This window comes from Prionailurus viverrinus, unplaced genomic scaffold (genome assembly GCF_022837055.1).
Source record: "Prionailurus viverrinus isolate Anna unplaced genomic scaffold, UM_Priviv_1.0 scaffold_40, whole genome shotgun sequence".
NCBI classification, from domain to species: domain Eukaryota; kingdom Metazoa; phylum Chordata; class Mammalia; order Carnivora; family Felidae; genus Prionailurus; species Prionailurus viverrinus.
Genome location: NW_025927608.1, coordinates 3,167,234 through 3,189,517, shown reverse-complemented (window position 1 = coordinate 3,189,517; position 22,284 = coordinate 3,167,234). Strand labels below are relative to the sequence as shown.

General features: G+C 55.1%; 1 protein-coding gene across 14 annotated transcripts in view; it reads right to left on the bottom strand.

Annotated features, from left to right (window-relative positions):
• Positions 1-22,284, bottom strand: part of BCL2A1 (BCL2 related protein A1) — a 60,309-nt gene that overhangs the window by 27,785 nt on the left and 10,240 nt on the right. For 6 of the 14 annotated variants that reach the window (XR_007149601.1, XR_007149596.1, XR_007149605.1 and 3 more), the window contains 3 exons: positions 21,881-21,992; positions 11,348-11,439; positions 6,959-7,140 (listed from right to left, as the gene is read on the bottom strand). Coding sequence is in view for 1 of the 14 variants with exons in the window: in XM_047846656.1 (XP_047702612.1) it covers positions 21,881-21,992 (112 nt within the window). In the remaining 13 variants the exon portion in view is untranslated. Of the gene's footprint in view, positions 1-6,937; positions 7,141-9,913; positions 10,351-11,347; positions 11,440-21,880; positions 21,993-22,284 lie in introns of those variants that run through there. The other 8 variants (XR_007149600.1, XR_007149599.1, XM_047846656.1 and 5 more) reach the window with 4 other exon arrangements.

The following is a 22,284-nucleotide window of genomic DNA, read 5'->3' as shown; positions in this document are numbered from 1 at the left end:
AATGTTAGGAGGGAAAATCCTCTGACCCAGGAATTCCACCCAAAGTATTTACGAAGGAAAAGTGAAAACGTGTATCCACAAAAAGGCCATCCGCAAGGCCATTCGTAACAGCTCTATTCGTTTCAGCCCAACGTGGCAAACATCCCAGATGTCCACCAACAGAGAAATGCACGGAGCTATATCTGTATGACATAAGCCAGTCAGCAATAAGAGCGATCGACGGCTGGTACACGCAGAGGAACTTCACAGACATTCGCCGAGAGAGAGAAGCAGGACATATGGGAGTTCAGAGGGCGCCTGGGTGGCTCAGTCGGTCGAGTGTCCGACTCTTGATTTCAGCTCGGGTTATGACCTCACGGTTCGTGAGTTCAAGCCCTGCATTGGGCTCCGCGCTGATAGCACAGAGCCTGCTTGGGATTCTCTCTCTCTCCCTCTCTCTCTGCCCCACCCCCACTCGCACTGTCTCTCTCTCAAGATGAAGAAATAAACTTGGGGCGCCTGGGTGGCGCAGTCAGTTAAGCATCCGACTTCAGCCAGGTCACGATCTCGCGGTCCGTGGGTTTGAGCCCCGCGTCGGGCTCTGGGCTGATGGCTCAGAGCCTGGAGCCTGTTTCTGATTCTGTGTCTCCCTCTCTCTCTGCCCCTCCCCCGTTCATGCTCTGTCTTTCTCTGTCCCAAAAATAAATAAACGTTGAAAAAAAAATAAAAAATAAATAAATAAATAAAAAGATGAAGAAATAAACTTGAAAACAAACAAAAAAAGAGTCTGACAATTCCAAGTGCTGGTGGGGACGTGGTCTTTGGGGTGTAAACTGGTACAGTCACCGTGGGAAAGGTCTGGTGCTGTCCACCATCAACACCACGACCCAGCCGTCCCGCTCCTAGGATGCGGCAAACACCCACGAGAGACCCGTGCTCTGTTCACCAGAACACACATGCAAGAATGTTCGCAACAACGCGTCCGTAGAGCCCGAGACCGGAGTCTGAGGCTCAGAAGTCCAGCCACAAGACAGAAGAGAAACAAGCAGAACGGTGTTTGTCTTGGGGGAGGGGGCCGTACCTGACTGGACACGGAAGCCGTCTGGTTCGCCAGAAATACCTATCTGGAGCCGAGTGTGCTGACCGGAGCATATACCTGTGTGAAAACTCACCGGGCTGCACAGTTAAGTTCGCACGCTTCATACACTTTACATGTGATACACCTCGATTTAAAACAGTTTTCAGGGGGGTGCCTGGGTGGCTCGGTCAGGTGAGCATCCGACTCTCAATTTCAGTTCAGGTCATGATCCCAGGGGTGTGGGATCGAGCCCCGTGTTGGGCTCCACACCGAGCGTGGAGCCTGCCTGGGACTGTCTCTCTCTCCTTCTCTCTCTGCTGCTCCCTCACTCGTGCACAATCTCTCCCTCTCTTTCTCTCTCTCTCTCTCCAAATTAAAAAAAAAAAAAAAGATCTGATAGAATGTCTCTAAAAATATAATGCAGAAGACTATATCATAAAAAATAAAAGTTTTTAAAAGCTCCTACTAGATACTATCAATAACGTATTCATGGCAAATACTTTTTTTTTAATTAAAAAAAATTTTTTTATGTTTATTTATTTCTGAGACAGAGAAACAGAGCACGAATGGGGGAGGGGCAGAGAGAGGGGGAGACACAGAATCCGAAGCAGGCTCCAGGCTCCGAGCTGTCAGCCCAGAGCCCGACACGGGGCTCAAACTCACAAACCGCGAGATAATGACCTGAGCCGAAGTTGGTCGCTCAACCAACTGAGCCACCCAGGCGCCCCATGACAAATGCTTCTTAAACAGGACATCAAGGCACTACCAATAAGGAAAAGACTGATACATTTGACTACATAATAATTAAGCACGACTCTTCATCAAAGGATCTGTTAAGGGAATGACGGGCCTGAGTGGTGATGTTCGCAATACTGGTAACGCAGAGCATCATATCCGTGTTACACAGAGAACCGATTACACGCGTATATGCACACCTTACACACGTATGTATAATAAAAGGCTTACATATATAGATGTATGTGTATACACGTAAATATAGAAGTGTGTATAATATATACACATAAAATAGAAGTATATTTTATTATACGCGCCTTATACATACATATATGTATAAAATACGTGTACGTTTTCCGTACGTACGTGTATACGTATACATGTGCAGAATATGGAATGAAAAGGACAGCACGCACAGCAAAAAACGAGCAAGAGCCTAACCGTCAGGGAAACGCTGGGTGAGGCCACTCACACCCCCCAGAGTGGCTAATACGTAAAAGGCCCACAGCGCCAAGTGTTGGTAGGTGCAGACAGCGGTGGCTGACTGGTTTGTGGACGTGTCAGACCCCAAACCCGAGAATCCCACCCCGAGGCCCACACCCGGCTGGACGCCCGTGCGCGCCGAGCGGGAGACAGGCTCCGGGCTGACAGCGGCAGCATTCCTAACTGCCGGAAACTAGAAACAATTCCATGTCAAGCATCGTAGAATAGGTCAGAAACAGGGGGTCTGTCTATGCAGCCGGAATCTACACAGCGGTCTACGCGAACCGCCACAGCCACGCACAGCGACCCAGATGAGTCTCACAAACGCAAAACTGAGCCAAAGACACAAAACACAAGGGTGCACGCTGTGCGAGTCCATTTACAAACGGTTCAAAACAGGCGACGGTAAGCCGTAGAACTCAGGCTGGCAATCCTGTGCGGTGAAAGGAAAAATCCAGGAAGAAATTTCCCTAGAAGTCGGCATGATGGAGACAACTGTAGTCAGAGAAGGCTCTGGGGGAAGGGAAGCGGAGGGGGGAGAAGGCCCGGAACGTTCCATCTCCTGCGCTGATTGCTGGTTGCTTGGATATCCGCTTCATAAAAATTTACAGAACTGGGAATATATGTTTTCTATGCTTTTCTGAGGGAGTGTTACGTTTCACAGTATTTTTTAGTATTTTTTTATTTGAAAACATTTTTTTAATGTTTATTTTGGAGAGAGACAGAGCATGAGCAGGGGAGGGGCAGAGAGAGAGAGGGAGACACAGAATCCGAAGCAGGTTCCAGGCTCCCAGCTGTCAGCACAGAGCCCGACGCGGGGCTTGAACTCACCGGCCGTGAGATCATGACCTGAGCTGAAGTCGGACGCTCAACCGGCCGGGGCACCCAGGCGCCCCTCACAATATATTTTTTAGAAGAGGCTTAAAAATTACCGGGTCGGGGTGCGGGGCAGAAAATATGTCGGTCCTCCCGGGCAGCGCGGGGGAAGCAGGAGAGTCACAGCCGAGAGAAGGGCATCAGAGGCCGAGGATCCGGGCCCGGTGGGGGCGGGACGGCCGGCTGCTGGCCCCGCAGCAAAGAGGGGGGTGACACCAGGAGGAGAATTCCGGGCCAGCTGTGAAGGCCCGTGAGCCACCACGCGAGGCCCTGAGCTGTGCCCACACGCGGGCACCCAGCCCAGAGGGCAAAGGTGTTCACCCCCGCGCGTGCCGCCTCTGCGGGAGGAAGGGACGCCCCTTCTATTCTGCACAAAGCTCCACCTCCTGGAGGGGACAGCATTTCCCAAATCACTTTTTCCTGTAACTTTCAAGTTTAAAAATATAAATATACTTACTGTAGGGACCCGGGACTTTATCCCGGAGACGTGCACGCCGGCAACGTCAGACTCGAGCAAGGCTTCCTTCCGCCTCGATAGGAGGGCCCCTAGGGGGCGCCACTATCAGGTCTCTGGCTTCTCCGCCCCGCCCCCAACCGTCCCGCCCCGCACCCCCACCTGGTGCCGGGCAGCCCGGAGAGCGCGCTCTGCCTGGTGAGGGTCCCTCACGCGTCTCCGGGGGACTGGCTCCACGCCCCCACCGCAGTCGGCACGGAGTCCGCGCCAAGGCTGGCAAAGGCTTGAAGACATTTAGGGCCGTTGGCAACAGGACCAGGTGATGTCGTGGGTGGGGCAGGTCCCCGCGGCTGCCAAGCGTGAAAAGGCCAGACCGTTCAGGGCTTCTGCCAGGTGGGCCCGGGGACGGTGGCCCCAAGAGGGACAGCAGAGGGACACGCCCGTGTGCCAGAGGCCTGGGGCGGTCGGTGCCTTCCCCTCCTCCCCTGCACCTCGGCCCCTCACCACGGACTTCCCGGACTGGCTGAACCCCTCGGAAGGCTTCGTCTCTCCGTCTCCCGTCATTAGATGAGCAAGGAGTGTAAGCAAAGTGGCTGGAAGGTGAGCACACACCTGGGGGCAGGAGCCAGTGGTGTTCACCATTGTCTAGAGCGCGTCAGTCAGCACCCGCCAGGCTCCCTGCTGCCTTCCTTCCCGGACCGGGAAGGTTTGGGGGCCCCAGGGGCCTTGAGGGGCTTCAGAACAAGGCGGTCTGGCTGCTGATCCCATATTCCAGAGTCCCTGTGTCACAGGGACCTGACTCTGCCTGGGCCCCAGCTCTCCTAGAACCCGTGTCCTGCCTGGGCCTCAGGTAGTGCCGGGTCCCACCTTCCTCCCTGTGCTAAAGCCGCCGTGAGGACTTGGGTGGTTTCTTGTGGGCTCTCCTGGGCCAGAGATGACGCCCTGGCTTTGTCTTTGCTTTTGGCCTTCATCCCGACTGAATAAAAGCAAAACGTAGAACAGCAGACAGTCGAATCCAGACGCACAGCCAACATGGCCCATGGCGCATGACGTCCACTTCCGTCCCTGCCAGTGCCTCCCGCCCCTGCTCTCGGGGCGTGGATATTGGTGTGACGTGAGTACATGAAGTTGTGATGTTGGCAGGGAGGCACGTGAGGACATGTAGGGAGACGTGTCCCCAGTCCACACTGTGCCACCGTTCCCAGGGCCGGCCCCTCCTCCCGGCAACGCCGTCTCCGGTCTCCACGGCAGGTGCCCCGTGGGCGCATCCGGCTGCAGGCTCTGGACGCTTTCCACCTGCTACATCCACTCGGACATCACTGTGCCACACTCAGTCGTGTTTCGGGGAAACCCGGTTCAAAACTGATAACTCTCGTTCAAGAGCTGGGCCTCCCTAACTTGACGCCCTGAAACGTTTTGCATGACATTGAAGAAAATGAGGCATAAGTGGCTCAAAATGGAATTCGGTCACTTATAATTACTGTGTAATAAAAAGATCATTTGAAATGATTAAGTAAAAAAAAAAAAAATTGCCCACTTTGAGAGTTAGAGATCATCCATTAAGGATGAATCTTCGTGAAGCATATGGGTTATGATGGCCTGGGGTCTCGCATCAACCTCACCAAAGGTGAGTCAAATTAAAAGTTCACCTTTAGCTTCAAACTTTAGCAAACCCTTGAATTCATGAGTTTTCATTAGCTCACGTCTCTCGTTTCGAGCCTTCGAGCACCATTACCACTAATTGCCTGCTGACTTTGAACCTCTTGAAAGCTTTCTTTAAAAAACCTTTCGATCCTTGGAGAGAACGGTATTTTAATTATACTTAATAATTTTTCAGTTCCCGTTTTCCAGTCTTTTCTCTGTTACATCGACTATTTACTAGCAAACGTGTAGACACAGCTGTTCTACCTCTGATGAATCAGCGAGGTACTATTCTGGCACTGTGATAATAGTCTCAACACGTACAGGTTTTCCTCGTGACTTAAAAAAGCGAAGTGGGAAAAAAATTTTGTCCCTTTGAGCAATCTCTGGAAACACGTTCAGTCTGGACAGTGTTCGCGCATCATGACAGAGCGTGGCCCGCGGCTGCGCCTTCCAGAATGGAGGCACAGAGCCCCCCATCCCTCCCCGCCGTCAGCCTGCGGGCCTGAGCAGGCAGGTGGTGGGGTTCCGAAGGACGTCCTCCCCCCCCCCCCCCCGAGCTGGGGGACAGGAGGGGCCAATGGACAGATGGCATAAAAAGGCTGGAGGTGGAGGAAGGGACAGGGCGTGCTGACAGGAGGGGCTGCCCGGGACTGAGGGAGGCCCCGAGCAGGGACGGAAATGGACTTCAGATCGTGGGAGGCAGGAGGCCGGACCCCAAAAGAATGTTCTAGGAGCAGTTCAAGAAGCAAGATCAGAGGTCTCGGGCCTCCCTACTCTATCTGTGGTATGCGTTCTGCATTTTTGTGTGCCACGGAATGCTGCCGCAAACTGGTGGAACCAGAAGTGTAGGTGGGTTCCCTCCAGGGGGTGGTGGAACAGCTCACTGGGGCAGAAGCCTCAGTGATTCTCCAGTGAGGGTGCCATCCTGACACTGGAACCTCCCTCCTAATTGTTTCTCCCTCCCCAGGCCCCCCCAAATTCCTACCCACATTTCTTTGCCCCATAGGAACCAAAGACCTTATTCTCTCATTTTTTTCTCACAATAACCCTGCAGTTCCTATCAGGAAAAGCATGATCACAAAGAAGCCAGAAGGTCTCATAAACCATTAAAAAAAAAAACCCTGATAAACTGGGCCCCATTGAAATTAAAATGTGCAAATGACGCCGTTAAGAGAGTAAGACGACAAGTCACAGATGGAGAGGGGGGAAAATTGCAATACATCACATACCTGACAACAGACTTGTACCCAGAATATATAAAGAGCTCTTACCATTCAATAACAACAAGTCGACCAGCCCACCCCTCAACACCCACTAGAACACCTGCAACACAAGAGACCGAGCAGACTGAGCACAGGTATGGTGAGGACGTGGGACAACCGCATTCACAGGGCCGGCGGGAAGGAGAGAACAAAGTAGGGCAGGGTGAACCTGCAACCTCAAAATTCCACGGTTGTATTTTGCTCAAGAGAAACAAAAATATATCCACCCCAGGAAGTGTGCTCAAATGCTCATGGCAGCTTCATTCATAACTGCCACAAGCCGGACACAACCTAACGCCCCCATCAGGGGGCTGGATACACAGAATGGCGCATCTGTGCCAAGGAATGCGTTACTAATACGCGCAACCCCGGGGGACGTTTTAAAACATTATGCTAAGTGTAAGAAGCCAGACACCAAAAAATTACCTGCTATATGATTCTACTCACAGAACATTCTTGAATAGGCAAAGCCGATCTCGTAACCGGAAAGCACGCACATGGGTGGTTTCCCGGGGCCCGGAACCGACTGCAAAGGGCACGGGGAACTTTCTGAGGCGATGGAAACATTCTATATCCTGATCGAGTTGGCTGGCAGTTACATGGTGTTGACACTGTAAAAACCCACTGAACTGGAAAAAAAAAAAACCCACAGCAAATTATACACTTTAAATGGGTGCATTTTATTGTATGTAAATTTCACCTCCGTAAATGTGCTTTTTAAAAAAACAGCCAGCTTCATTTCTCGGGCACCAGAAAAATTAGTTCATCGTGCAAGGGCTGGCCGGGGGGACGGTAGCTTTTGGGGGGGGGGGGTCTGTGTTTTAAAAACAGGATTACCAGGGGGCGTCTGAGTGGCTCAGTCGGTTGAGCGACCAACTTGGGCTCAGGTCGTGATCTCACGGTTTGTGAGTTCGAGCCCCGCGTCGGGCTCTGTGCTGACAGCTCGGAGCCTGGAGCTGCTTTGGAGTCTGTGTCTCCCTCTCTCCCTGACCCTCCCCCGCTTGCACTCTGTCGGGCTCCCGAAAATAAATAAAAACATTAAAGAAAATTTAAAATAAATCAATCAATCATAAATGACCGATGACTGATTTGTACTCCCTGGAGAGAAGATGTCGTATTAGTCCTGGAAATAGTTCTACCCTGCCTCCCCACTCCCCAAAGAGGGGACAGGACTCTTTCAAGGAGCGTTAAGGAGGGGGAAAGGAGAAAATTCCTATCTTGTTACCCTTCTGCGGGAGTCAGGGCAGCTGAGGGCGGCTCCGGGCGAGGTCTCAGGTCGAGGGCAGGGAGAGGCGCTGGGCCAGAGATGCCTTCACAATGTCCACTGGCAGTGCTCACGCCCCCGGGAGGGAAGCCGGGGCAGGGGCTGGGCCTGGGGCTCGTCCGGGCAGGGCCGGTTACGGTTACGAGGAGAGACCCGGGCCGTCTGGACCACAAGCCCTACCGAGGTCTAGACGGGAGCTGCACGGCGGCCCCCACCCCTCCCTCTCCGCCACCCCTACGCCCAGCCAAGGCCGCAAACTTCAGACACAGCTCAGACTCACCCCTTTCCCTGACCTCTTGCGCCCCCGTTCCCCAGCGCCCTGCACTCTGCCCCCTGGTGCCCGTGGCTTTTTTTTGTTTGTTTGTTTTTTGAGAGAAAGGACGCAAATGAGGGAGAGGCAGAGAGAGAGAAGCAGGACTCCAATATGGGACTCAGACTCAGGAACCATGAGATCATGATCTGAGCCCAAGTCAGATGCTTAACGAGCAGAGCCCCAGGCGCCCCCAAGTGGTCTTTTAAAAAGTAAACTAGACATCTCTCTACAGACCCTTCAAAGGTGTGGGGCTACTTTTAGGAAGAATTCCAAAGTCCTTAAGATGCCCTTTGAGGCTTCCTGCCAGCCTCACAGGAGGTCTGAGGCCTGCGCCTTCTCATGCAGGGTGCGCTGGCCACCCCATGCCTTCTCCTGCCCCAGGGCCTTAGTACATGCTGCTCTGGCTCCTTAGATGTTCTCTCCACTCTTCACCCAGGCCCCCCTTCAGGTTTCAGTTTAGAAGCCACATCCTGCCCCCTTGTGCTCACACGGCACCCTGTCATCTTTTCCTGTTTTTGTCTAACTTGTATTGTATAATCATACACTTGTCCGTGTGATGATTTGTTTCACGTCTGCTGCCCCAACCGTACTTCACAAGGGCAGCAAAGGTGTCTGATTTGCGCATCACTGGGTTCTCGAGGCCTAGAATCGTTCCTGACGCTTGAGAGGCCTAAGGAGATATCCTTTCAATGGATGGATGAATGAACAGAGGAGTGTTTTAAAACACAGGCTTAATTATTTGTTAGGTATGGCGAGGCCACAGATCCGGAGTCAACTGCCATTGAAAACAGTTTGTTATACTCATAGAAGCACCAGGGACGGTCAGGAGACAGAGGGGATGGGGGGGAAATTGGGGAAGGAACAGGTGAGGCAGGGTGAGAAGGCTGAAGATGGGCTAGTTTGAGTAATCTCAGCCACTTCTGGGGGGACCTGGGGGGCTCAGGCGGTTCAGACTACAGCTCAGGTCATGATCTCACGGTTCGTGAGTTCGGGCCCCGCATCGGGCTCTGTGCTGCCAGCTCGGAGCCTGGAGCCTGCGTCGGATTCTGTGTCTCCCTCTCTCTCTGCCCCTCCCCTGCTCACTCTCTGTCTCTGTCTCTCTCAAAAGTAAATGAACATTAAAAAAAACTTTTTTAAAAAGGTCAGTCCTCTCTGGGCATAATAGGGGCTGTCCTTAGTTGTGTGGTACCTGGTCCTACAGGACAGGTGGACGGTGGCCTGCACGGTGAGAGCACCACAGAGGAGGGAGATGGGAATGTGGATTCTGAATGTGGTTTGCACTGGAAAGGAGCTCTCCAGGTGCCTTGTTTACTGTCCCCAGGAACAGGCCAACCCTGCAAAGGGCAGTCCCCCCGGCACCTCAAGACGGCAAGGCATCAGAATTCAGCAAACAGATGCCGTGATCAACACAAGGGTCAGGCAAGTGCCTGTGGACACACACACACACACGCGCACACACACACACACTCTACACCCAACCAGGGCATAGTAAGATCGCAGCCAGCAGCCCCTGGGTCGGGGTTATTGAAAGACGTGCTCAATGTATAGCTCACTAACTTCCTTCTAGAAGCAGAATGGACCCTTCCTCCTTCTCGTCTCCTTTCTACCAGGACTATCAGTGACGGGAACTGGAAGCTGGTATGACTCCCAGAGGGCATGGGCTTCTAGTTTAGAAAAAGACACTCGCTCAGCTGGAGCCAGGGCAGGGGCGCGACCCCGGTCCCCGGGGGAGGGCAGTGGACCTGCCCCAGGCTCAGCGCGCCTCTGAGTGACCAGCACGCATTCCTCCCAGGCGTGGGGCATCGGTCAGATTCTAGGCTGCAGACCACAGGATCCACCCCAGAAAGGTATTTATTAAGGGTTAAAGACAGATCACAGAGTCATTGGAGGGACTAAAGAAACAGACACAGGAATGCGCCTCCAGGAAGGACTCCCAAAACCACAACACAGAGCCGGGCGGCCACGGGACATGCGTGTGTGCGTGGGGAAGGAGCTCCTGAGGCAGGAAGCCAGCCGTCCAGCCGTCTCCAAGGAGCCACCCTGACCTCGGGGAGTCACCGGCAGCCACCAGCTCCGCAGTGCCTCTGCCGCAGTCCCTGCCACATTCTTCTCTCTACACAATTCGCCGTCACACGCAGTCCATGTGGTTGGTAGAGAGTAACCCGCATCTTGTACTTTAGGGGAAAGGGAGTCTGGAAATGCCCTTTTTAGCTCCAGCCTCTCCTCGTGGGCTGCTGCCTTCGCTGGGCCTGCCGTCCATCCCTGAAGGACGAGACATGGCTGCTTTTTTAAAACCACGTGAATTGTTGGGGCGCCTGGGTGGCTCAGTCGGTTGAGCCTCGGACTTCGGCTCAGGTCATGATCTCGCGGTCTGTGAGTTCGAGCCCCGCGTCGGGCTCTGTGCTGACGGCTCGGAGCCTGGAGCCTGGTTCACATTCTGTGTTTCCCTCTCTCTCTGACCCTCCCCCGTTCATGCTCTGTCTCTCTCTGTCTCAAAAATAAACAAACATTAAAAAGAAATTTGGGGCGCCTGGGTGGCGCAGTTGGTTGGGCGTCCGACTTCAGCCAGGTCACGATCTCGCGGTTTGTGAGTTCGAGCCCCGCGTCGGGCTCTGGGCTGATGGCTCAGAGCCTGGAGCCTGTTTCCGATTCTGTGTCTCCCTCTCTCTCTGCCCCTCCCCCGTTCATGCTCTGTCTCTCTCTGTCCCAAAAATAAAAATAAAAAACGTTGAAAAAAAAAATTAAAAAAAAAAAGAAATTAAAAAAAAACCCAAAACACATGAATCGTTGGACAAAATTCTATCCTTAACTCTGAGTGGCCGTGGCTCTACCCCCTATGACCCAACCTTCCAGATGCTGAAGGTCTATCTTTCTGGACATTTAAGTTCACTGACCTCTACCCCCTGTGGGCAGATACATAGAACCAACCATGGGCACAAACTCCATGCAGAGACTGGAAGTCTGCAGCTGCTTGTCTGGCCCATAATCCCATTTCCCAGCTGTTAATGAGCCAGTGCGACCTGCTGGGCCATCCCTAGAGGCCCAGCGGCTGGTCCTGGCTTTCTCTGTCCCTTGAGATGCATTAGAAAGAGGTCTTTGTCACCTAGAAGACACACAGATAAGGAACACCTTGTTTACATCAAGATCCCCACTTTCAGGGCGCCTGGAGGCTCAGTCGGTTGGGCATTTGACTCTTGATTCCGGTTTAGGTCATGACCCCAGGGGCAGGGGATTGGGCCCCATGTTGCTCCGCACTGACCTTGGAGCCTGCTTGGGATTGTCTCTCTCTCTCTCTCTCTGTCTGCTCCTCTCCTCTGCTCACGCGTGCTCTCTCTCTCTCTTCTCTCTCAACTAAAAAAATAAATAAAAATAAAAATAAATAAAAAGATCCCTGCGTTCAAATCCTGACTCTCCTGTGACATACATGTGCAAACTGGGGCAAGTCGTTTAACCTCTCGAGTTACCAATTTTCTCATCTATAAAACACCGTGTGAACCGGCAAGCAGCAGGCCGCATCTCGGGAGCGAGCACCCGTGAACGTGAGAGCGTGCTGAGGCCGTGTCTGGGTTCCGTGGGCCAGAGTGCCGTGGGGACGCAGGATGCTGCACTTGGAGGGCGTCACCGATGTCACCCATTTGGTGCCATCGCTCTAGGTAAGTGCATGTTGTAACTGTCATCATAATGACAGGAGTCTTCTGGGGTGGCCTTGAGACCGCGGAGCTCTGGGGGCGCCCCGGGGGATCAGTCGGTTGAGCGTCCCGACTCTTGATTTCGGCTCAGGTCGTGATCTCACAGTTTGTGAGTTCGAGCCCATGTCCGGCTCTGTACTGACAGCGTGGAGCCCTGCTTGGGATTCTCTCTCTACCCCCCCTTCCCCTCCCCCATGCTCTCTTGCTCTCTCTCAAAAATGAATAAACTTAAAAAAAAAAAGACTACAGAACTCTGTCGTTAAAGAAGAATGAGAAAGTTACCACGAAAGACACCACGGCCTGAAGAAAAGACGGATTTATCTTCTTGGACTAGGAGTTGATTTCCCAAAGGGGAAACCCCCAGGCAGGGCCTTTGGGTGGGGAGGGGTGGGGGGAGGAGACCAGGAACAGAGCTGCACAGGCAGCTCCTTCCCTGCCTTGTGAGCTCCTAGTCCCTACTCATGTGCGGAGGCTCCAGACCACGCTGTCTTCCAGCATGGTGACACAGACTCCCAGAGCCACCCTGTCCCCTCCCATGGCTGCAAACACCTCCAGGGGAGGCTCTGGCCCAAGTCTCCCAAGCTCAGGGCCTCCAGCTGCTACCGTATACTTACTCTTGGTCTGTCTGCTCACAAGCAACAGAAAACACCGCTGGCAAATGTACGCAGAAAAACTTTATTTACAAAGGTATTAAGTAGGGGTGCCTGGGTGGCTCAGTCGGTTGAGCGTCTGACTTTGGCTCAGGCCATGATCTCACGGTTCGTGAGTTTGAGCCCCGCGTCGGGCTCTGTGCTGACAGCTCGGAGCCTGGAGCCTGCTTTGGATTCTGTGTCTCCCTCTCTCTGCCCCTCTCCTGCTCATGCTCTGTCTCTATCAAAAAAATAAACGTTTTAAAAAATAAATAAAAAGAAATAAAATAAAATGGAAGTTTCTTGGGGGGCTTGGGGGGCTCAGTCAGTTAAGCGTCCGACTTCGGCTCAGGTCATGATCTCACGGTCCGTGAGTTTGAGCCCCGCGTCGGGCTCTGTGCTGACAGCTCAGAGCCTGGAGCCTGTTTCAGATTCTGTGCCTCCCTCTCTCTCTGTCCCTCCCCCGCTCATTCTCTGTCCCCCCCCCCCTCTTAAAAATAAACATTAAAAAATAAAAAGATATTAAGTAGGGGCACCTGGGTGGCTCAGTCGGTTAAGCATCCACCTTTGGCTCACGTCACGATCTCGCGGTTCGTGGGTTTGAGTCCCGCGTCAGGTCTCTGCTGTCCAGGCAGAACCTGCCTTGGGATTCTGTGTCTCCCCCTCTCTCTCTCAAAAATAAACAAACATTAATAATAATAAAAACAAAAAAATAAACTTCTTAGAAAAAAAAAAGGCGGTAAGTAGCTCTCAGAGACTCCAGAAGGACAAGCAGACCACACAGCAGAGAACGGTGTCCAAGATCACAGCACAGAACCACCACCAGGGGACCCAGGCACGGTCTCAGGGCCACTGGATAGCGGGTGGGTGGACGCTGCAGCCAGGAGAGCCGCCACCACGGCCTCGGGCGCAGGCTCCCTCACTGGATGGGCTCCGCTGGGCTGCTGGTCAGGGTCCCCGTCGAAGTGTGGGGGTGGCACGCCTGAGTGTCAGAGCCTTGGTCCGGTGTCTGTGCTCCGGACTCCAGGAAGCCTGAGAAAGCAAGTCTGGACCTCTGGCTGTACGGTGTGAGGTAGGCTCTCCTCACGGGTGGTCCTCTGGGGCCGAGGTGGCTGAGAAGCCGGTGAGTGCTCTCCTGTCTCTTCCCCTCAGCTCTGAGGCCCAAGGAGATGGTGGAACCACAAGATGCAAGGACCCTGGGTCCCTAAACCTCTGTGTCAGCACGTCATCAGGCTGAACAGGAATACGTGTACCGGACTATCACGGGGACCAAAGAGAATGTTTTAAATAAAAGCTCGTATTACGTTAGGCCGCTGGTCTGGTGGAGTTTCTCTCTCAGGGAAGCTGGTATTATCCTAACTTTCGCAGTGGCCAAAAAGAATTTAAAATGCCCACTTTGTCGCCTCAGCAGGTACCTCAGATTTGGCAGGACATCTTTGTCCCACACCTCCAAACCTGTTCTCTTTTATTTTTTTCATTTTTATTTTTTTACTGTTTATTTATTTTATTTTTGAGACAGGGAGAGAGCACGTGAGCGGGGAGGGGCAGAGAGACAGGGAGGCAGAGACTCCCAAGCAGGCTCTGCACTGTCAGCAGAGAGCACAACGCGGGGCTCAACCCACAGACTGTGAGGTCAGGACCTGAGCCAAAACCAAGAGTTGGACACTTAACTGGCTGAGCCGCCCAGGCACCTCTCTTTCTTACTTTCAGTCTCCCTAGCCTTCAGTCAGAATCCTGGTTGTCACCTTGTGTTCCTCCCTCTGCACTGCTCCTGACATTCAACCAGAGGCCAAATCCTGCAGATTCCTTCCTGTCAATCCTCTCCTCAACTTTCCCACTTCTACTACTCTGGCTTATACATTGATCCTCACCTCCTTCCTTCCCTGACTCCTGGATCAGTCCCCTAATTGGTCCCTGCCTTCACTATGCCTCAGTTCCAGTTCATCCAACTAACCATCCATCCATCCACCTTCAATCCATCCATCCATTCAACTGACTGACCATCCATTCAACAATCCATCCGTCCATCCATCCATCCATCCATCCATCCATCCATCCACCCACCCACCCACCTGTCCATCCATCCACCCAACTATCCTTCCATTCACCCACTTATCCATCCATCCACCCATCCATCCATCCTTTCATCTACTCACTTATCCATCCTTCCTTCCACTCATCTATCCATCCATCCTTCCATCCACCCACTTATGCATCCGTCCATCCATCCATCCATCCATCCATCCATCCATCCATCCATCCGTCCATCCCTGTCATCTACCCACCTATCCATCCTTCCTTCCATCTACCCACCCACCTATCCATCCTTCCACCCACTCATCCATCCATCCATCCATCCATCCATCCATCCATCCATCCTCCATCCATCCAATTTGTATTTATTAAACCATTGCCATGTGCTAAACAGTGTAAAAACTACAAAAAATGAGTTTCTACACAGGTGATTGGGAGGACCAACATTAGTGAAATAGTCCCACTAAGAAATACATAATTACAGGTGCTATGAAAGGAAAATGACAGGTTTTTATGAGAGCATCATAATGGGACCTTAAACTGGTCAAGGGGGCAGGGAATCCTCCGCCGAGGAGGTGACCTTTGAACTGAGGTCTAAAGGGTGGAGGCAGTGAGCCAGGAAAGGGGTGGAGGGTGGGACCGCGATCTTCCAGGCAGAGGGAGCAGTGAAGCAGGGAGGAGGGGCACGCGTGGGAACCTAAAAGTCCAGTGTCGCACAGGACAAATCTTTTTCATCGTGTATTCCCAGGACTAGCACAGCATCCGGCACATAACAGGTGTTCGGATGGCCTGTGAATGAGCCAATGAATAAACGACTAAGGGAAAGGGTGGGCGAGGGGACAGGCGGACAAGGCATGAAGCTGCAATGCCTGGCAGGGTCTACACGCCAGAAATAGGGCTGCAGCCTCCCTGACGCCCTCCCTGACTCCAGGCTTGCCGCGTCCAGCCCCGCTCCAGCCCCGGGGCCACAGTGCTTACGCCCAGCACAGCGCGCGGCACACTGTGTATGACCGACCGCTTATTGTCCCACCCCTCGCCACGATGAGGTCCACAGGAACTTGTCTTGTTTGCCAAGGTGGCCCGCGGAGGAAGCACAGCATATAAATAATTCATGAGCTGGCAGGCACAGAAGGCAAACGGCAAGCATCAAAGTCAGCGGGGCAGGAGAGGGCGGAGTTGGGAGGAGTGAGACGGCTGCCAGCGTCGGTGGGCGCGGAAGGGCTGAGAGCCAAGTGGAGCGCACACACGCCCGCGGCGCTGGTGAGTCATGATGGCAGCCGAGCCCGGAGCCCGCAGAGGTGAGCAAGGACACAGGGGCACAGGACCCAAGCAGGAGGAGCCACAGGGCGGCTCCACGTCACGGCCACGGCATGCCGCCTGCTCAGGCTTCCGGCTCACACCTGTCCGGTCACGCCACGGCCCCCCCCCCCCCCCCCCCCCCGCCCCGGCACTTCACCGACACCGACTGTCCCCTGCATCATGGCTCTGCACGTCTGTGTGTGTCTCTCTGTGCCGAGTGCCCCCGGGGCACAGGCACCCCTGCGGTGGGGGACTCCCCGTTCTAGAGCCTCTGCGCCCTTCCCAGTGCCGTGGGGAGCCCGGCGCTCCCTCAGTGGGGTGCAGCACGTGGGTGTTGGAGGGACGAACGGCCAGCAAGAAAGGGAAAGGGCACAGGACCCGGCGGGCAGGCCAGCTGGCGGGGGGGGGGGGGGGGGGGGGGTTGCTAAACAAACAGAACCTTTGCCGGGAACTCTAGCAACACCACGGATGACCGTGAGGCCGCTTCCTTGCCTGAAACCAGGCTTCCTGTGGTGTCTGTTCCGGTCCCCTGGTCCTGCCTTTTGCAGAATGACCAGCTGCACCGTCTCCGTCTGCCCTTCGGCCCCTGGTCCCTGCAATAGCGAGCCTGCATCTGTGTGCTCGCTCCGTACACATTTACTGAGCGCCTCGGGTGTGCAAGATGCAAAGACACCAGACGGGAGATTCTGCAGGAGAATCCGGTGGTACAGTCACCGTGATAAGACGGCACCCAGGGGATTCTGGGAGCCCACACCCAAACCAAAACCGTGGAACAGTTGACCCTCAATGCCCTTCTGACTCCACTTCCTCGTGTGTAAGAGTGACCAATGAACCACCACTGGAGGAACTGGGGTCAGAGATGCTACGAACTCTGCGTCCCCCAGGCAGCCAGCTGTGTGGTCCTTCAGGGCGGCTGGGAACAAACAGTATCCCTGCAGCATTTGGACTCCAGGGATCCCGCCTGGGGGCTTTGCCTTGGGGCCAGCAATTACTCCCTGGGGACACGGCCTCACTCAGTCCCTGGCCTCTCTGCATTCCCAGCTGCCCGAGGTCCTCAATCCTAGGGCCTCACCACTCTGTGCTGAGTGACCGCCTGTGCCCGTTTGCTGGGAGCGGCTCAGTCGTGGGTAACCCGGGACAGCTGGTCACCTACGGCCTGAGCCCTCTGCTGTACTGGCTGGGTCCACACCCACACGCTTTCCTGGGCAGCTGGGCTGGCACGGGAGGAGCTCTGCGACTGGCAGCCTGCCGGCCCCAGCTGCCAGGATCCAGGCCATCAGACCTGCCACCTGCTGACTCAGCCGCCCCTGGCCCGCCGAGGCTGTGCTCACGAAGGCAGAGGGACAGTTCTGAGCTCGCAGGCGAGGCGCACATCCCGCTGCTCCCGGGCATCGTTCCACCCTCAGCAGCTAGCAGGGCGCTTCGTGAGGAAGGGGCTCCGTCATGAGGGAGCTGGCAGAGGTCCTAGGGTATAGTGTGAGCATGACACAGGCCATGTACCTCCTGTCTCTGGTCTCCTCTGCAGCCATTTGCACACAGGACTCCCAGGTTCCAACCGAGAACACCGTGTTGCCTGGAACCCGGTCCTCTCTCAATTTCCCACCCCATGGGGACTCTGGACGCTGCCCAGGCCCCTCGGCCAGCATCTGACAGCAGGCCGCCCCTGCCACCCCTTTGCTTCGTTCCTGCCGGGTTCCCCCGGCCCAGTGCTGTGTCCCCACCTCCCTGGCAGACCTCAGACGTTCTGACCGCCCTGTCGCCAGGGTCTGAAGTCCTGCAGCGGGGGATCCTGCGTTACCCCACGCCTCCTCCGGGAAATCTGACGCTGACCTTGCTGACCCTCTGAGCCAGCAGCCCTGTGGTTTTGCCCCCACCCGCACACTGTAGCTTTGGGGTCAGTCCCAGCAGCCAGCTGATGAGGCAGGAGAAACGCCGATCTCTCCTTTCCTCCTTCCCGATCAGCACACTTGCCATCAGCGTGTCCCGGGGACCCAGAGGGCCTGACGAGGGGGTCAGAGGAGCGGGGGCCATTTGCAGACTTGCAACCTCACAGCTGGAAGGAACCGTCTGGGTCACTGAGCCCAGCCTCCCGTGGCCAGAAAAGGACTCTTGCCGCGCTCTGCACAGACACGAGCCCCTAGCCTTTGCTGAAATCTGGGATTTCACTCCCTTTCTGGCGTCTGGTTCCTGGCCGGGTCATGCCTGCTGGTGGGAAGGTCATCTCTTGGAAGGGAGCCCCTTGTCGTGTGTGCCACACTCCAAGATTGGGACGCCCCGATGCTGGCGAGCTTAGCGGGCATCGCTGGGGCTGGGGCGACAGCTCTCCGGAAGGAAGCGACCCTTCCCAGCTCCATCTGGCAGGCTCCCAACAGGGGGCTCGCTCAAATCAGGACAATGTGAGGAAGATCTGTTTAGGACTGTGGACCAAGTTGTGGGCGGGGTATGGGGGAACCACAGGGACACAGCAGTGACCAGCATAAGGAGTGGTGGAGATCTTACAGGGCAGCCCTGGAGGACGCCGGTGGGGAACTGGAAAGAGGAGCACGGCCGAGGGGCTTTCATAGACACTCTCCACCCCCAGACTCCCAATGCCAGGCTGCGGTTGGGCGGGGGTGGGGTCTTCGGGGGTCGCTTCCTGGGGCCACCGCCGGTGAGTGTGGCCGGACACCAGGACTCGCAAAACTGAGAAGCTGGATTGGGTCATCGGATCTGAAGGTTGAGCTTAGGTCTAAGACAGAGCAAAGGCGGAGGACGCAGGGTTTGGGCAGCTGCTGGCCTGGACCAGGAAGGCTAGGCCAAGCGCACAGATGCCCGGGAGGGTCCCGGCAAACGGGATCCGTGCCTGGCGTCTGCCGCAACGGTCCCGGCCTTCGACGTTTCCCCAGATGTCTTTGCGGCCCCGGACCCAGGGAGTGGGCCCCTCCTTCCTCTCCCCGCCAGGGAGCTCATTCTGTCTGACTGGACTCTACCATCTCCCTGTCGGTTCAGAAGGGTGACCCTGCCCCAAGCTGGTCCTGGTGGCCGGCGCTGCTCAGCTAAGGCTTCTTGGGGCCCGAGCCTTGTTCTCGGGGCCCACCCACATCCACGCTGCGAGTTTACAATCCAGGCTAGCACTTCCTCAAGTGCAGGTCACGTAAAGAGATCTCGGGGTCTTGCTAACGTGGCAATACAGAGCCGGTAGGGCCTGGAGGGTCGGAGGGGAGGCTTTAACCCAGGGTTCTCAAACGCTGGCCAAGCCAGACCACCCAGGCCCTCTCCTCCCTCGCGGGCCTGGGCCTCGGTGGGTCCCGTGAAGTCTCCAGTGACTGTGGCACGCGGTCGCGGGCGCGGGGCCTGCCCACAGGTGCTCTGCTCCAGAGCTGTCCCAGGTGCTGCAGGCAGCCGCCCGACCACATTCGCTGCTTACCCCCTGCATTTGAGGCTCCTGGAGGGCTGGGCTTCCCTAAGGGCGGCTGTATGCTGTCAGACATAGCTGGAGTGGGGCTAGGTCAACCCCGAGCGTGACCAGGAAGTCCTCGGCTGGGACACAAATGACCACGGGGCTCATACTGGGCCAAGCTTTGAGGGAGTGATCCGTGCCCAGCGTGCGGAGCACAAGGCCAGGTCACGGCTCATGAGCCCGTCCTGTGTAGCCTCGGTGACCCCGCCCTCCGCCCGGGGGTCTGCAGGTGCCTGCCTTGTCCATCCGTCCGCACACCGGGCCAGAGAAAGTCGCCAATGAGCCCCAGACGCTGCTCCCACCTGAAGTGGGCTGGTAAACCTCCTGCCACCTGGAAACCGTTATTACGGTTCTCGCCCGAGGGGAGACCCTGGGGTCGTTGAGGAGGAGACGGTGCCGAGGGTGGCCCAGGGGATCGTGGCCACGCACCCAACACCCCGTCTTCCCCAGCCCTCCGACCTCACTGGGACACACAGAAGAGCACTGGGCTGCTCTGGGACCTGCCCTCATCAGAGCAACGGCACCTTCAGGACCGGGCGGCAGACCTGGGATGTGGCCGGGCTCCGTGTGACCTCACAGGGCTCCTGCCGCGTCCCCACACTCCCAACCACGGGGCCCCTGCTGCAAAGCTCCAAGACCACACTGCCCAGAGCGGGGTCGGCAGACTCCAGTCCCCAGGCCACTAGAACGCAGTCAGGCTCACTCATGTACTTCAACGGTGCTCAGTGAGGGTGAGGGGTATGTCTCCTCTCTGCCCCCCGCCCAGGGGACATCCTGGATTGTCACGACCGACAGCTGCCATGGGCATCTGGAAGCTAGAGGCACCCTACAGTGCACAGGATGGCCCCACAACAAGGAGTATCCAGCCCAAAATGTCACCAGTGCCCAGATTGAGATGTGTTTACGTATTATCTGTGGCAGAGGAATGGGGAGGGACGGAGGCTGTACGACCCGCAAAGCCTAAAACATTTTCTATTTGGGCTTCATATTAGTCAGGGTTCTTCAGAGAAAGAGAGCCAATAGGGTGTATCTGGGTAGAGAGAGAGTGTGTGTGCAAGAAAGGTATTTTTTAAGAAATTGGCCTGTATGATCCTGGAGGCTGGTAAATCCAAAATCTGCAGGTGGGCTGGCAGGTCGTAGAGCCAGGGAAGAGCCTACGGTGCAGTTCAAGTCCCAAGGCCATCGGCTGAAGAATATTCCTTCCTGCCTGGAGGAGGTCAGTCTTTGTTCTACCTAGGCCTTCAACTGATTGGACGGGGCCCACCCACATTACTAAGGGCAATCTGCTCTACTCAAAGCATTTAAATGCTTAAATCCAAATATTCAAAGCAAGGAGCCCTGGGACCCAGCTGGGGGCCGGCCCCTGGTGGCACCCAAGCCACTGCTGGGCTGTTAGTGTCTTCATCTTGAAAATGACCACCTTTGAGCACATCTAACTGTGCTATTAAGAAAACTTAAAAGATTATGCTTCCTTTTAGCACCAGAGTAATACTCATTCTTAACTGTAAACGTGGAAAATTCAGAAGAGGAAGAAAGATATTTAACATCCAATTTCCACTCAATTCTCGTTTTTCCCAGATTTTTCTCCATACACAAAGTTTTGCTTACTTTTACCAACCAGTGATCATACCATACAGTTTTGCTAGGTTTTTCTTTGTTCAACTTTTTGGTTTTCAGGAAATTCCCTTTCAGATTATAAAATACAAGGTCGGGGCACCTGGGTGGCTCAGTCGGTTAAGCACCCGACTTAGGCTCAGGTCATGATCTCACTGTTTGTGGGTTCGAGCCCCGCGTCGGGCTCTGTGCCGACAGCTCAGAGCCTGGAGCCTGCTTCGGATTCTGCATCTCCCTCTCTCTCTGCCCCTCCCCTGTTCACACTCTGCGTCTCTGTCTCAAAAATAAACATTTTTTAAAAAAATTTGAAACTATTGCATTCTGGTATTTTTGAGCCCCACACTGAATGGCTGAGTGTCCCTGTGTCCTTTCCAGCTTTAAGTATCACTACAGCGATGTGCTCACTTTAGAGGCAAGACACGGTGTCTCACTGTTGTTTGACTCTGTGTTTGTTGGCTTACTCGCTGGGTGGGACGTGTTTACAACTTTACTTGCCAATTACGTTTGTGTGTTAATTGTCCTCCCTCATTACCTATTGCACAAGGCCGTGTGATTTTAGCCATGCCTGGGTTAGATCACAGGTATGACTACTGTTTACAGAGCATTTATCTTTGTGCCACGCTCTGCGTGAATTGTTTCTCATTTAATCAACTCAGTGAAGACAACAGTACGGTCCCCACTTGAAAGAGAAGGAATCGAGCCCGGCCAGCTTCAACAACCTGCCCCAGATCCCTGGCCTGGTCCCCCCAGAGGAGCCATCAGCTGTGCCCAGCACCAACCGCACAGTCTTCTAACCACCGGCGGTGTGGCCACAAGTCACAAGGCTCTCGTGTGACTGCACCACTCCGTGATTCAGTGCCCGGCCCGTTCGTCTGACAAACATTTATCGGGGGCCAGCATGTACGTGTCTGCTACCCAGGCATTGGTGGGGTCGCCAGGTGCCACCGATAAGCCCCACGCCCGTGGTGCCGAGGGCAGGCTGTGCTCCGGGCTGATAAGGGCAGGAGGGGAAGGCTGTTACCAGAACCGAGATGGGGAGAGCTGAACGCAAGAGGCCACGATGACAGGCCTTCCATAGACGCTCTCACCTCTGTGACCCAGCAGGGCTGATCTCAGGAACAAGTCACCAGGCCTCAGGGTCCTTCTCGCTCCCGTCTCCTGCCAGTGCCTCCCACAACTGGATGCTCCTGGGGGTGGTCCCTGTGGGACAAACAGGAAACACTCAGCACCTGCCTCCATTAGTATCGGCTTCTGGAGATGGCTGGGCAGCCCCCGTCTTACTCACTAAGTGGCCCTAATGAGGTCTCTTGGCCCCAGGCCCAGGCAAGACAGGTCACTGACGCCTGTGAGCCCTTTGGGAGGAAACAGGTTCTGGGCGCCTGGGGGGCTCAGTCGGTTCAGCTTCCAACTCTTGATTTTGGCTCAGGTCATGATCCCAGGGTCATGGGATCGAGCCCTGCATTGGGCTCTGCACTGACAGTGCAGAGCCTGC